The sequence below is a fragment of the Atheta coriaria genome, unplaced genomic scaffold (assembly GCF_025399875.1).
Source record: "Atheta coriaria isolate IRGN ID8LTWV9N9 unplaced genomic scaffold, Caltech_Dcor_3.1 hic_scaffold_3_pilon, whole genome shotgun sequence".
NCBI lineage: Eukaryota > Metazoa > Arthropoda > Insecta > Coleoptera > Staphylinidae > Dalotia > Dalotia coriaria.
The window spans coordinates 8,561,370-8,577,083 of record NW_027045445.1 but is presented as its reverse complement, the minus strand read 5'-3'; the positions used below and the strand labels follow the sequence as shown (position 1 = coordinate 8,577,083).

The 15,714-nt window shown below is 37.7% G+C and overlaps 3 protein-coding genes and 1 long non-coding RNA gene across 4 annotated transcripts; 1 reads left to right on the top strand and 3 right to left on the bottom strand.

Moving 5' to 3' along the window:
- Positions 1–1,308: 1,308 nt before the first annotated feature.
- LOC135804329 (protein-L-isoaspartate O-methyltransferase domain-containing protein 1-like) lies at positions 1,309–5,669 on the bottom strand. The gene is made up of 4 exons (XM_065318161.1): positions 5,383–5,669; positions 4,003–4,489; positions 2,926–3,177; positions 1,309–2,859 (listed from the first exon to the last, which is right to left on the bottom strand). Exons 2-4 carry the CDS (start codon positions 4,442–4,444, stop codon positions 1,883–1,885), a joined length of 1,671 nt encoding a protein of 556 aa, XP_065174233.1. The 5' UTR covers positions 4,445–4,489; positions 5,383–5,669; the 3' UTR covers positions 1,309–1,882.
- A 129-nt stretch (positions 5,670–5,798) lies between these two features.
- On the bottom strand, positions 5,799–6,792 carry LOC135803989 (uncharacterized). Its single transcript, XR_010550947.1, has 2 exons — positions 6,639–6,792; positions 5,799–6,036 (listed from the first exon to the last, which is right to left on the bottom strand). It is a non-coding gene; the product is annotated as an uncharacterized lncRNA (long non-coding RNA).
- Positions 6,793–7,263: 471 nt separating this feature from the next.
- On the top strand, positions 7,264–12,223 carry l(3)mbt (lethal (3) malignant brain tumor). Its single transcript, XM_065317741.1, is given in 7 exon segments — positions 7,264–7,344; positions 7,908–8,952; positions 8,955–9,964; positions 10,372–10,600; positions 10,678–10,989; positions 11,154–11,367; positions 11,422–12,223. Coding segments are annotated over 7 exon segments (3,462 nt in total). The 5' UTR covers positions 7,264–7,278; the 3' UTR covers positions 12,008–12,223.
- Positions 12,214–15,423, bottom strand: Gga (ADP-ribosylation factor-binding protein Gga). The gene is given in 5 exon segments (XM_065317742.1): positions 12,214–12,528; positions 12,582–13,361; positions 13,364–14,325; positions 14,842–14,946; positions 15,072–15,423. Coding segments are annotated over 4 exon segments (1,980 nt in total). The 5' UTR covers positions 14,879–14,946; positions 15,072–15,423; the 3' UTR covers positions 12,214–12,327.
- Positions 15,424–15,714: the final 291 nt, after the last annotated feature.

Here is a 15,714-nt window from a genome sequence, read left to right as displayed (position 1 = left end):
CGGCGCTTGTCTAACCTGCATAAGTTTTCACAACTTTTACGATGTTTCCTCGCACGGAAACATGAAAAACTATTGAAACATTCACTAAACACGCGACGCCATATTGATATTTAATGTTTTCAACTGGAATGACACCGGAATGAAACAAAACTTGTTTATTTATGCGTAATTTTACTAAAATAAACTCAAAATTGTTTTAAACTTTGTTTTAAGTTGCTGATTCACTGTGAATAATTGATTTTTATTGTTTAAATTATGTATTTTGATGGTTTGTTTAAGTTTTTAGGGTTTACGCCTCGCTTAGAAAGTTTAGTTGCCCAACTACGTTAAAAATCAATAATCCGCGCGCACCCCAGACTCCCTCAACACCACCAAGCAAGTTTCACCCCGTCGCAAATCTCGCGCGGCACACATTCGCGAGCGAAACTTACTGCGTGTGTTGCGCGCGGCCAGCACTTACCTAATTACCGATTGGAATGCCCCGTATGTCGCTAAATTTATACGTTTGGCGCACTCGCGTCGCCGGTCACAAACTTTCGAAAGGTCGACGATTTTGTTTTTTTCGATTGCAAACTTTCAGTAAACATGTGTGTGATGTACAAACGCGGTTAGTTCAATTGTGTGATAATTGAATAAAATTACTTGCATCACTGCATCGCACAGGTGAAGCAAGTTTGGACGGTCGACACTAGCGTACTCAACGAAACTATTTATATTTATATAACCGACGTGTCGAATTCTAAGCGATGTTTAATCGTGTAATTTTCAGCTGAGAAAAGTTGAGCGCAAACGGTTGTTTGTTACCAGTTTGGTTTGTTTCTGCTATTTGATAAAAGTCACTAGATTGACAGTTGTAACCAAATTTCATACATAACCTCAACAGGATCAAATTAATATCGATTTTAACTTTCATTTATCGACTTTTACCTGTTTTACATCACAAATACACATATTACATCAATTATTTTGTAAAATTATTGTTTTTTCTTAATAAATTTGTTGTTAGAAAAAGTTTTTGATTATCTTCTTTTAAATCTACATTAAAACTCGAAATTACTCTTCAATTACACAAAAATTGAAGAAATTAGCTTATTTTAAGTTGTAAATTATATTTATTACTTGTATTTGATGTCTTAAATCTTAATTAACTTAACAATTAATGTTTTTAGTAGAATTTACCTTAAAACGAAGTTTTTTCTCACTGCAGATTATGATTGTTTGCAAAACAGTGCTACCAACTTAAAATTTACTTGTCATCAAAACCAAATGATTGCACAATCTATTGACAAAAAAACACATACAATACAATTTATTATAAGGATTTTATTCAAAATTTGTACAATATATTCGTTTACAATAATCATCTGTCCCTTACTCACCTATCTATGCGATTGCGATAAATATTAGTATGCAAATGTGTTACCTAACGCGTTTCGTGTAACTTCTCGTCTAATTATAAACTGCAAACCGGCGCACTTTTACTTTCGACGTTCTTCAACGTATACTACCGTCAATCAACCGATCAACTCACTAAACGTTGAACGCTATGCTAGTGGGAAACCGAAATGACACAACATTATTCAAATATTTACAAACATTAGAAAATGTTAAAGCTATTCGCATTACCATCGGCCTTTCCCAGATACAACTTACATCGCTAAATTCAGTCATGTTTGCCACAATCACACGCTCAATCCCTCGCCATCATTCATAAGCAATAAAATGAACAATAACAACTTAAAAACTACATTAAACATATAACAAACAACAATGAGATAAGAATAGTTAAGAATCAAGTTGTAATCCGACCAATAAACACCGTAACAGTGGATAACCTAAACAAAAACTTCAAGATTTAGGTTGCAGATTGAGGTTAAGGTGTCTACCGGTAGAAATTCAGAAAACTTTTGAGCGTCGGCGGCAGAGGCAACTCATTGATCTTCTTACACATCAAATCGGTGAATGGGCTTTCCACCGTGCGTCTTTTATGATAATGCTCATTATCTACAGGTGCTTCCTCTGGATACTCATCGGAATCATCGTCTTCTTCGATTGTAATCGAAGAATCGTCATCATCGTCCAGATTAAGCAGAGGTGACACTATCACTTCGCCTTGTTCCATCACCTCTTCAACAACAGCAACCAGAGATTCTTCATCAACACTTGTCGACGTACCTGTACCACTCTCAGGCGTTCTTTTCATGAAACGATTGAACCAGCCAAGTTTCGACCGTTTGCTCTGCGCCTGCCCGGAATCCCCAGCCTGCTCTTCATCATTCGAGTCTTCATCACCTATACCACTATCTAATTTTCTGCATTTCATCCGCTGCTGCTGCTGCGATTGTTGAGGACTTGTAATTGGACTTACACTCACGCCCGGGACGCTTGATAACGCTTGGGTTAACTGTGCGCTTATATTATTATGATTATTAGTTGATACTTGTGCCTGTGCTTGTGCATGTGCAGACGCCCTCTCACAATTGTGATGCAGGTGAGATCTATCCTCCTCTTCAGTCTCCCCTTCACCATCTGCTTCATTGTCATTTTCGTCATTTTCACCATCAGCCTCCTCGGTGGTGGTGGAAGAATCCGAGTTGAAGATGATGTCGCGGATTAAATTCGAATGATCTGGCATCAAAGGTGCTTCCTGTGGTTCCAAAGCAGAGCAGCGCATGAAGATGTCCTCCATTTCGCGGCACATGTGACGCCTGCCGGGGACTTTGGTGCGTTGGCGTGGGCTTTTTGCTTGGCGCTCAGTGGGACGGCAGAGTTCCGGGTGATCGGATTCGATGGTGGTGCGCAAAATGTTGCGGATTTTGGTACGGCAGAGTTTCTCCAAGGAATCTGGTTGCAAATCCACTAAAAACACATAAAATATAAATTAAACTGATTAATAATATGTCTATAGGTAAAATTTTGACATACATAGATCAAAAGTGTCCTTGCAGTCCTCTTTGGGAAGAATAAGCGTAGCGAAACTGACTGGCAGCAAAGAAGTCGCAGACCAAGTGTTTTCTGCTTCACGACGAACTTGCAGCAACTGGTCATGGAAGGGCATGACGAGAATTCCGCCCACTTTAACTAAATTCTTCAGATAGCTATCGAATGCACTTGGACACGCTGCGCCCACGTAGACTCGGTCGTAACGACGATCAGACGTAAGGCACAGGCAATTTCCTATTAACAAAGTCAAAATTAAAGAATATTAATATTTTTATCTATTCCCGTGTGAATTTGAGTCTGATTACTAGTATCAAATCAAAAATAATAAAAACATCAAACTTAAAACTCTAAAACTTATATAACCTTTAAAACTTGACAAAGATGGCGCTGCCTTTCACAACCAAAAATCCCTACTAATATTATAAATGCGAAAATCCTGATGTTTGTTACAATTTCACGCAAAAACTACTTAACCGATCATCATGAAAATTTGTACACATATTCTTAGTGGTCCCCGAATGGTTATAGGCTACTTTTTATTCAATAAAAAAAAATATTTTTTAAATAAAATAAAGAAATAGTTTAGCCAATAATACCTCTGCATCTGGCTATTTGACTACTTTAACGCCATCTAGCATTCCAGCAATGAAGCTCAAACCTAAGTACTATAGTACCATCACACTGTATTATCACACTGTATTACCGACAGCTACGTCAACATCAAATCCAATTGACTACACTATGGAGACTGTACACTATACTTCCATAGACTATAGTTTCAGCCATTTTAAACTTCCCGCCATTCTACTTCATTGTTACTTCTTCTGTGACTACAGACGCGTACGGAAGCAACTTCATTATTTTAGATATTCGCGAGCGAAGCCGCGGGTTAATGCTATTATAATATAAACTTAGTTTTATTAGCTTTAAACATTGAAAGAATTCTAATTATAGCAGCATTCTATTCACCGTATTAATCACTCTGATATGATACCATAAATATCACAATCAAATGTGTCATCCAAATGTAATCCATAAAAATTATTCATAAACACTAACCTTGAATAAACTTCGGCTCGCAGAAGTCAAACTCGTCCACAGCGCCACTGTAGCGCTTGAAATCCTCCAACTTCTTATTGGCGTATTGAATGACATCTTCATAATACTCCACACCATGATTAATACCATTACATCCCAAGATAAGTCCCACCAATGTACTGAGATAACCAGTCCCGGAACCTAAATTCAAAAAACTCATCCCCGGACCAAGTCCCAAACCCTCCATCACTTCGCTGTAGATACATGGCGCTGATAAATGCAGGTGATTGCTGCGCCATGCTTGATCGCGGTAGGCATTCGCGCGATACTCGGGCAGGATGTATTCGCCGCGGTCCACGGCGCGGAAAATGCGCTCGATTTTTTTAGTGCGGATGTAATCCGCCTCGCAGAGATTGTCGGTGAGCTCTTCGTTGTCCGCCCCCGCGTTGACAGCGTTGCCCATTTTGATTGAGCGCAGATATAGGGCGAAGAGGTATATTTTCAGGCGCTGGAAAACACAGATCTCATCAATATTATGTATTGATGTCGGATTGTATTAGAATGTATCAATAAAAACGCGTAAACATGTTGTTGACGGACAAAAATTATATTGACTCAATATTTACGTATAAATATTATTATGTAAATAATAATATTGATAATATTTAATATTGTCAGTGATTTTTACGCTGTAGTCGTCATGTAATAAAAGTTTTATTAGTTTTTTCATGCAATCTAACACAAATGACGTTAATTTAGGGTTTTTGTGTTGTAGATGTCACTTTTGACATTTATCTAACCTTTATAACCTGACATAGGTGGCGCTGGCATTCAATGCCAAAAATATATAAACTTAGCTTTATTATTAACTAAATTATCTCGTAAAATCTCGTAAAAGTTTAATTTTATGCAAAAGTTATAAAAATCAGTGAAGAAAATGAAGAATTAAACAGTGTTTTTACAAAAATCAAGTTAAATTGATAATGACAGGTTATGTCATTGGATTATGTCAACTTTTGACAGTTTAAAACAAAGGAAAGTTACCACGTAAAACCACTGCGTCTTCCGCCAACCTAAAATAACATTGTTTGGCAGTTGGAAGAAATGTTTACGTGAACGAAATCAAGATGATAAAAGTAAATGCCTATAAATAACTTGCCTGACAAACAATTCAATTAATTTCCAATGAATTTCGAACCCAATACAAATATCTATTGAATTGTATCTGTATGCAATTGACGTATATGAAATACGCGGAAAAAGCGCAAAATCAAATAAAATGCGACAAATTATAAATAGTTTTGTTGATGGAAAGCTCATCCACCATCTTTTAACAGGACTGCGAGTGACTGCGGCAACATATGCCGTGTTGCGCATTGAATAACGAAAAAATGCACTTACTTGCAGTTGCAGATGGTGCAAATGTGCAGCCGCAGGATTCCGGCCGTTCACAGGACGATGAAATGGCGTTGACACCACGAATGCCCAGTCGTAAACAATCGCTGGATTGATTTGCACTGATGGCAGGCGTCGCGGCGTCGATAATTCAACCAAACGCGTAGGATACCCGACTGCCGGAGTACTAGGAACGAATTCAACGCCGCAGGAAAAGCAAAACAACTCCTGCTCACGATATCATAATAAATGCTGTGCGGTGCTATGAGGCGCTCGAGCCGTCATTGGCCGTCATCGGCTGTCATTTGTTAAGCAGCTGATTTTGCTTACAGTGTTGCCAACTTTACTTCTAGTGAATAATACAAAAAAATTGACATAAAAATACTCAAAACAAGTGCAAAACATTAATAAAACAACGAATATATCAAATAAACGTATTAACAAATGCATATGTATGATATAAATTACATATTATTAAGTTTAAATGTAAATTTCATAAAATATATTTAAATATTTTTGAGTTTAAGTGAAATGAAACAACGTCGCAAAAACACGGCAAAGGGCGCAGGCGCAACAACTGTATTTATGGACACATTCGTTTATGGAGTTTGTCGGACTTTCTGGTGAGTGAATTTTATTAATATTTCTATCAAAAACGCCCTGAAACGATACAAAAACATTAGCTAAAGCATTTAAAACTATTCTTCTATGCAATTTTATGAAGTACATTAATATATTCCGAACAAAATATATTTTTTTGTAAGTTATTAGTCAGCTTGCTTAACCAACCCGAATGTTGAAACTCACTGAAACTTATCTTACGTTTTTGATTTGCTTTTCACGGAATTTTACGTAAATCTCACTGAAATATCACGATTTACAGTAAAAACAACTTCAAAACGAACAGTAGCATAGGTTATGCAGTGATTTTTAGTAGGTAGTTAGTGTTAGCGCAGATTAATTCGGTAATAATCGAATTTTACCTCGACCTTGTTATAATGCGATACTTTCTCAAGGTGTAAGTGAATAAAATAAGCTTGTGACATTTCAAGATTATGAAAGCTTACTTATAGTTGATTTTAAACATAATAAGATATACAAAATCATTTCTTTTAGCAATTTTTGTTGTCGAAATGATTATTAGTGGCTTTTGTTTTCGTGTATATTTATTCACGCACATTATCAGCAAGTTTTTAATAGATACGAATGCAATGCTTTGTTCTACGAGTCTGATTATTGAGTAAATAAATATGCATACGTACATTTCACTGATTTCACGCCCGAACTTAATCCGAGACGCTGCAATTATAAATTTTCTCGATTTTTTTAACACGTGCTCGGCGCTGTGACGTCATTGAAGTAGAGATAATTGTTAAATTAGATGTTATTAGACCTAGCGTATGCACATTTATCGAAATGTATTCGTTAGCAGGCTGATAAAATCACTTTTATTGAATTCTACAAGTGTTTGTAAACTTTGGTCGATAATTCATACTAGAAACCTGCTGGAAAGAAAAACATTGTATAATTTGATGCTGAATTTATTACTAAATTGTTTAGTTCAGGAATTATTTAATATATTTTCAGACATTTTTGAATAATTAAATAAATATTGAGAGGAAGCATTGTTTCCGACGGGTTAGACAGTTGTTCTTCACTTACTACAAAAATTACAAATGGCGGAATGCAAACAAACGATGCGGAACTAAACAACGAAACGCAACAAATGTAGAATAACTGAATGTATTATTAACATATTAATTAGCTTTGATGTAGTTTTCGTTTTATCTGTTTCGTAAATGGCTTCGTAAGATTTATTCATTTGGAAAGACTCGCGAGTGATTATTACATTTCTAGTTGAAATGTACGCCGCGCACGCCACTGCGCTGTGCGCGGCATGTGATGCGCATGCGCAACTCGGGTAATGGCAATTTTTCGGTGCGGTGTAAGAGTTTCGGTGCGATTCAGGTACGAAAATTTAATCTCCTGATGTCTACAAACACTTTGCGATTCTTCCACAGGTAATTATCGACGCGGGGTGAGTTGTTTTACATAGAGTAAATATTTTCCAAGCTGTGAGACGAATGCTTTTGCTTCAGCAAGGAAAGTTTTACGCACACCAGGCACCAACAGCAAACCGTCACATAACAATCGCTCTTCATAAGAAATATTCAATTTGTGCTTGGCACATGCAAGTTGTAAATTTCTACCTAATCATAAACTTAAGATAAGGATATAATATAAGTAGCAGATGTATTTGTGGTAGGTTTATATGTTTTGAGGTATAAAAGAATTTAATATACACATATGTAGATTTATAATCCATTCGATTGTTTCATTTGTTAATGCACTTGATGCCTTTCGAATAATAACTCAACAATACATTAAATTATACATAATATACACTTACTACTCATGAATTAGTCAAGTTTAATTTGATTAGATTTAAATTTCTAAGGTTAAGATTTCAAAAAATTAGTTTTTAACTGAAAATTAACATAAAAATATTCATATTTGCTTTATATTTTCAGACAATGTCTTCAAATGCATCCGACACACCCATAATCATCACCACAATGGAACAAACAATAACTCCAGGACAGCCCACACAGTTGCATCAAGTTGGCAAACACCAAATGCTGCCAGTGGTTGTAATCCAGGCACAACCCAATCAAAAACTGCACACATCATCGACAAACAGTAATGTGCTTGCACTACCACAGATACTACCCATGCAGCAGGTGAACAATCAGATGATGCTTGGTAAAACACCGATTGTTCTCCAGAAAGCCACCAATCTACCGAAAAACGGCGTCACTTACCTCACCATGCTGAAACCCGTAAGCAAACCGCCTGATAGTGTGCTAGCAGCGTCCCGATTACCGATTACTAGCATCACCAACATGGGTAAGTTGACGAGCGAGAGCACCTTGCAAGTTATAAACAATCAAAAGATCATGATCACGCCAATGCCGACTACAACTAGCACCAGTCGATTGCCGGTCACCATGACGACGAATTCAGTGCAGTCAAAGATCAGTTTTATGCCTCTGATGCACTCCGTGCAGAACAAGAGTAAGATTATTAATCTGAAAATGCCTGAGAATAAAATGGTCGATACTGATTTAACCATCACGGCTGTGCCGGATGAGAAAAACGTTGAAAAGAAACCAGTTCAGGATGATAGATCGTATGAGTTGTCGATTGTTGAGGAAGAATGCGAGGAGAAAGATAAAAATGATAAAATTACGTCAATGCCACCAATTCACGGGGTTTCGATTCTAAAACGCAGTTTTCCGCTTATTCCTAAAGTCGACCCACCTGTGACCACCACTGATACAATCATTACAATTTCAGATCCTAACACCAAAGAAGTCCACATCACTAAATCCCTTCCGGATCCTTTGCCACCGTTGGCACCTCCTCAAATCACGCCTGAAATTAAAGAAGAACCGATTAATTCCACTCCTGTGATAGCTCATGCTCCTGCGAAGCGTAGTAGAAAGTCTACGCTTTGTTTACGCAAAGATTTCCATGAAATCGAGGTGCAAGTGTCGACAAAAGGCGCAACTCTTAAAAATTAGACCTGGAAGAGGAAAACCGTCATGATAAGGAAGTGGACGAGATAAATTCCGGTGCAGATCCGTTTAATTTCAGTTCTTTGCTGGATGAAGAGTTTATTAAAGTGTTTGATTGGAAACAATCGGTTGGTAAGCTGCCGGGGACAAATTTGAAATTTTTCATTAACGAGTTTGGTTTTCTTGAGTATTTGACTCAGGATGAATATAATAAGATGCATTTGTCCAAACCTAAGAAGGAAGCCATTGAAAAGGTGAGAAAACAAAAAGTTAAGAAAGAATTATCACCCGCTGAGGAACAAGAAGAAATGCGATGTTTAGAATGTGGATGTTTCGGCATGGCTTCCGAATTTATTAATCCGAAGTATTGTAGTTTGGAATGTCATGCCTTGGGTGAGAAAAAAGCAGTTGATGATGCTGCAAATCAAAAGAAACGGCCCAAACAGACGCAGTCGCAAAGCAACGCGTCGAATTCAGCTAATAATCACGGTAATGCAGCGAAGAAACGAAAATTAGAAAATGGCGATCGTGAACGTGAGACACATTCATCCGATGATGATGCCAGTATAAGAACAGAGTCCTCATATGATAAGTATCCGTGGCATTGTAAAACTAAAGGATTTTCATGGTCGAAGTATTTGGCGCATATCAATACAATCGGTGCACCGGTGAAACTGTTCAAAGATGCGTTTCCATATAATCGGAATGGGTTCCGTCCGGGTATGAAACTGGAAGGGATTGATCCATTGCATCCGTCGTATTTTTGTGTTATGACTGTGGCGCAGGTGCAAGGGTATAGATTGTTGTTGCATTTTGATGGGTATCCCAAGAATTATGATTTCTGGGCGAATGCGGATAGTATGGATATTTTCCCAGCTGGGTTTTGTGAGAAACACGATCATGTGTTGCAACCACCGCCGAATTTTCCGGATTTCAACTGGGTTAGTTATCTGAAGCACACGAAGGCGTCGGTTGCTCCCAAACATTTGTTTTCGAACCGGACTGGAAGTGTAAGTATTATTAACTTGTTTAAAATGCATAACATGTTTTATTTTTGAGAGATTAATGTATAGAAGACGTGCTTTTGGACATTTTGAACAATTGGTGGTTAATTATAGAACAAATTATGAAAATAAATCACAAAATATTTATTTATGCATGTAATTCAAAATATTTCTTTATTTTTCTTAAAAATTCATCGATTACTTCAAGTTTTAGTTCTATTAAACTACTTTTGTTAATTTGAAACTTAAAAATCTTAAAATGGCGACGGTTTGCTTCAATTTCTGTGTTTTTCTAACTTAATTTGATATACAATTGCCAATAATTAATGTTTATGCCTGGTACTGTAATTAGGCACTTGTTTAAAGTATTTCCGATGTTTTTTTGTTATTGACAATTTTTTCTTATCATGCAGGCAATATTTCCTACCGCATTCCGTGTCGGAATGAAACTTGAAGCAGTCGATCGAAAAAACACTGCATTAGTATGCGTCGCCACTGCCAAAGACTTGATGGACAGCCGCATCCTGGTGCACTTCGACAGCTGGGACGACATTTACGACTACTGGGCGGATCCATCAAGTCCGTACATTCACCCCGTTGGATGGTGTGATAAAAATGGACATAGTTTAACACCACCAAATGGTAAATTTATTTTTATTTAATTAAATTCATTTTATTCAAACGCAGAATTAATTAATATACATATTATTTAATTAAAGATTATCCAAATCTTGAAAACTTCACCTGGGAAAAGTACCTGAAAGAAACAAATTCTGTCGCCGCGCCGGTGCGAGCGTTCAAACAACGACCACCAAGTGGTTTCCGGAAAGGTATGCGCTTAGAGGCTGTCGATAAGCGGGTGCCGCAACTTGTGCGTGTTGCTTGCGTCGTGGAGGTGAAACAACACCGACTGAGAGTCGCTTTCGACGGATGGCCGGATAGATACTCATATTGGGTGGACGAAGACAATCCGGACATTCATCCGGTCGGTTGGTGTCAGAAAACCGGACATCCTTTAGAACCACCGTTGAGTAAGTACAATAAACAAACTTTATCACTAAATTTTATTGCTTTCCTTATCTGAACCTTAAAAATAATTAATATTTATAAATGCTATTGTTCATTGTGTTGTTTGACATACATTTTACTCCCCAGTTTAAATTTTAACCAAAAATTTTATTGTTTATAACTTCAGCACCTGATGATGTATACGACTTCATGGAATGCGCCACCATCGGTTGTCGCGGCATTGGTAACATGAAGGGACAACTGCTCAGCACACACAACAGTCTGAAATACTGCCCATACGCCGAAGCAAACATCGATATCGATACACTCCTCCCAGATCGTTTGCTTTCACCTGACAGGGAGCTGGAAGCAATTGTTCCTGTCAGCCGTGAACCCCGAACGTAAGTTAACCGTTTTAAAACTCAAGCAAGACATTAAAAACAGATAAATTACAGTAAGAAAGCATCCAAGAGGAAATACGAAACGAATGCAGCTAAAACCGAATGGATTGGTTCAGCACACGTGGAAAAAACAGAAGATTCCACTCGAGTTACAAGCAGAGGAAGTCCAGAAATCCCACAGACACCGGAAGACACAGATGCGCATAAATTGGAAAGTCCTAGCATCGAGTTTAAGATAAAATCGTCAAACTCGACGCCAGCGCCCTCTCCATCCGCATCTATCAAATCCCAATCGATTTCAATCAAAAAAGAGTCACATTCATCCATCCTAGGCGAAGAAGAGTTAAATTTAGAGGAGATTAACATGCGCAATAAGCACTCGAAGTATTACAAATGTTATGCAAAGTGCAAGACTGATCCGATGTTGTGGACAACGATGAATGTCATGGACTACGTGCAATCTTTACCATTCGCCAAACACAATGCAGAAGCATTCGTGGAACATTCAATCGATGGTGAATCCTTCCTCATGCTTACACAGGACGACTTGGTTGAAGTGCTGAAGTACAAACTGGGTCCTGCGATAGCGCTGTACAATTGTATATTGTTCCTGCGAAAACATGTCAATTGTGCGACTTGAGTCGTAAAACATGCACAAGTATTTCCCTGCTTGTCTCCTTAAGTTAGTTTTCATGTACATATATTTATAATCATTTCAATCATTCACTCCTTCATGCTGATGATGATCGTGATGTTTTAAAAACGCTATTTTTACGTCGTGCGTGATTTATGTTATAAAATTAGGTGTTATGTTAATTGTACATACAAGAATACCAGATATTGATATTTGGTTGAAGTTGTTTATATTTATCGTATGTATTATGTACATAAAAATTATAAATCACAGCGACTAATTACCTCTTAATGCGAATAATGTAAATTGTTATTAAGTTGTGAAAGTTATGTGGGTAACTCGTCAATTTCTCCCATCTCAGTCATCATTTCGTCGTCGACGTTGTAACTGACGATGAATTTAAGCGATAATTGTATTTTTTCCGGGTTGGCGATGAGCATTACCTGCGTTATCGCGCTCGGGGGTAGAAATGGGTTGCACGCCGGTAAATCTGATGCAGATGGCGGTTGTAACTTGACTTTACACGTCTAAAAACAATATTTTTAATGATTTATGTTTAATATAGGCAACCCACACTTACTTTCGGTACAATCGCACGAAACAACACGTTCTTCATCGGTAATTCGTTCTTGTTGGCTATGGAAACGACCATGACTGAGACATCTTGGTGCGGTTTATCTTTGGCAAAGTGCAGCGTCAACGCGACGCCATTTTGTTCGTTTAAGGCCACAATCGGCTCGATGCCGCTCGGTTTAATTGATTTCAAATCGACAAACAGATCGCTCAGTTTCAACGACGCGTTCTTATTCTCAGCGGACGTATCAAGAACTTTATCATCTGTTTCATGAGTATGTTTAATTTCTGTTTTCTCGGATGTTCCAGACGCTGATGTTCCGCCATTTTGAACCGCAGTCGGCGTCATAGCAGGCGTAGACGCTGGAGTCGTCGTGATATCAACAAGCAGATCATCCAACGCATTCGAGGATTCATTATGGTGAGATTCAACATTTGTTTCTAACAATAGCGATAATTCCGCGTCCAAATCCAACGCGGCTTTAACATTATTACTTTTAAAGGTCACAGACGAGATGGGATTTAAAGTATGATTAGTTATGGAAGTAGCTTGAGATGATTGAGATTGAGACTTTTGCAGGAGATTCATCGGTATCTTATCATTGGGGGATTTATTGAATTGACTACCCAGACGTGTCGCAGTTTGTAAATTTTCTAATAGTAACGTCTCACTGAGCGCATCCAGAGTTTCAAACGCTTTTTTCTTCTTAGATTCATCACTTTCCTCCGGTTTACTTTCTGCAACCAAACCAACAGCAGTTGGTTTCAGAATATCATCACCAATCGGTGATAGAATATCACATAACACATCAACATTACTAGTTTTTTAGCATCCAGCCTGTCCAGAACAGAAAGATCTAGTAAAGACGTTTGCCTAACACTTGATTCCCTTCCAACCTGTCCGAGGACCATCACAACATGATACTTATCAAACACTTGCCCCAACTCGTCATTGATCCGCAAAACCTCACTCAGTATCTCATCATTCTGCTGCGTCTCTGATGCTAGTTTAGTAATACTAGGACGCATGCGCACACAACTCTCATGCAACTCTTTAATCAGCTCCGTCTCATCGGTTGAGGATACTCCAACCTTAAACGAATCCAACATTTCATTCAATAATCTTATATTATTCTGAACAGATTCCAACTCTGAGATTCTCCGACTTTTCAACTCAGCCTTTTTCTCGTCTTCTTTAACCATAGTTTTGATCAATCTATTTGCAGCTTGTAAATCCTCGGGATTTTTACTCTGTAATAACTTCTTCAATAGTTTTCCTTTCTCCTCGTCCTGAAAGATCGTGTTATGTTGCTGGCGCTCCAGTTGATAGTCCGCACTTACACTCAGGGGGACATCCTTGATCACTCCTTGTTTCTTCAGCATATCATAGGCGTCTTTGATCTTAGATTGTTTCGGATAGTCCAGCATCCAGAGGTACATTAGTTGAAGGACTTTTTGTTTGACAGCGAGTGGGGTGTGCGCACCGAGATATTTCGGGGATACAAGTTTGATCATCTCGTTGAGGAAGCGGAACTTGCCGATTTCGTCCTGGAACAACGCGCCGCACTTTTGCATCGAGTAGTCGAGGATGTGAAGGGTTTGAAGGGCCTCCAGCTCGCGTTTGGAGTGCATGCGAGTAGCGAGCAGTTTGACGGCGAGTAGTGGGCCGTCTTTTTCTTTGTTGATTAACGCGCAGAAGGCTTCCACTGCGGCGGTGTCAATGTTTTCATTTTGGGGATTTGTTGCGCGTTCTAAAATATGCAAAACATGTTAATATTTTAATTGTGTCAAGTGTAAATACTTAAATATTTAAAAGATTAATATTTAAACAAACACTTGAGAGTATCTTGATAAAAATTAGTGGTTTGTGATTAATCTTATCGAAATTTTGCCAAAAAAATAAAAATATTTGATTGATTGATCATAATTTAAGGTTATAAAAGTTTTAAATTTTAAAATTTATCAATATGGCGCCTTATTAAGAGATAAAGAAATCTAAATATCAAAATATTTATAGATTAATCAGTAATTAATATAAAATGATAAATTTTATTGTTTTTTTGGGTCAATATTAAAGTATTAGTATTAAATATGCGAATTAAACAAAATGGCGGATTAATTGACCAAGAAAAACATGAAAAATTCAAAGATTTAACCGAATTAAACTTCAAATTGATAACAAATTCAAAAATTTTCACATTTTTACATTTTTTAACATAAAATCTAAGTGTGCTTATGATATTTTACAGACACATGTTTTTACTTACGCAGTAAAGCCTCCAGACTAATCTTTACAACATCCATATTGATTTAAACCGGTGATTATTCACATCAATATCCTCTTACTCGTTATCAACAGCCGGAGATGTTTGCTGCAAGCAAATCACATCGTACCTTTACCATATTCATAGTCAATATTTAATTTGATAATAAAACTATTGCTACACAATGTGCATGCCGAATAATGAAACTAATTTTTGTGTCTTGCGAGACTCACAGAGGCTCAGAGAGGTTGGAAACGATGCGAAAATCCGACAACGGCGACAATCGCGACAGCGCCGATAACGTCCACTTGACACATTATCCACATTATCATATGTTTGCTTATGCCTTACATCGCCGACCGATATCAGTCGATCGTTTGTTTGTTATAGTGTTTTATTTAACTACGCGCTGGAGACTTGAATTACCATTGTTTTATGCGTTCGCAGGTCAATTACGCACGAATTTCGCACGGTGGCGAATCGTGTGCGGGATTATTGATGACTGTGAATGTAATTATATGTTTTAAGGATTATTGCGTTGGAGGATGGCGATCCGCGCGTTGTTGCGAAGGACTGAAAAGGTGGATGCAGGTGCAGGTGGCTCCTGCCGGCGCTGCGCCGACGCAGTGTTATCCTGCGGTATTGCGACGCGTAGAATGCGCACGTTGGATATGGATTTTTTGTACTTGTCATATTTAAATTGTTTAAGAAAATACTTTCTTGGTGTTTATGTGTAGGTTAATGTGGAAAACATGTATTTAGACAGTATACACGACTGATAGTTTAATATTTTTAAATATCAACTAATCAATCAATCTACGTTTATTATGTAAGCATCTTGCACTTGAAATTATTACAAATATCCGCTTTAAAGTT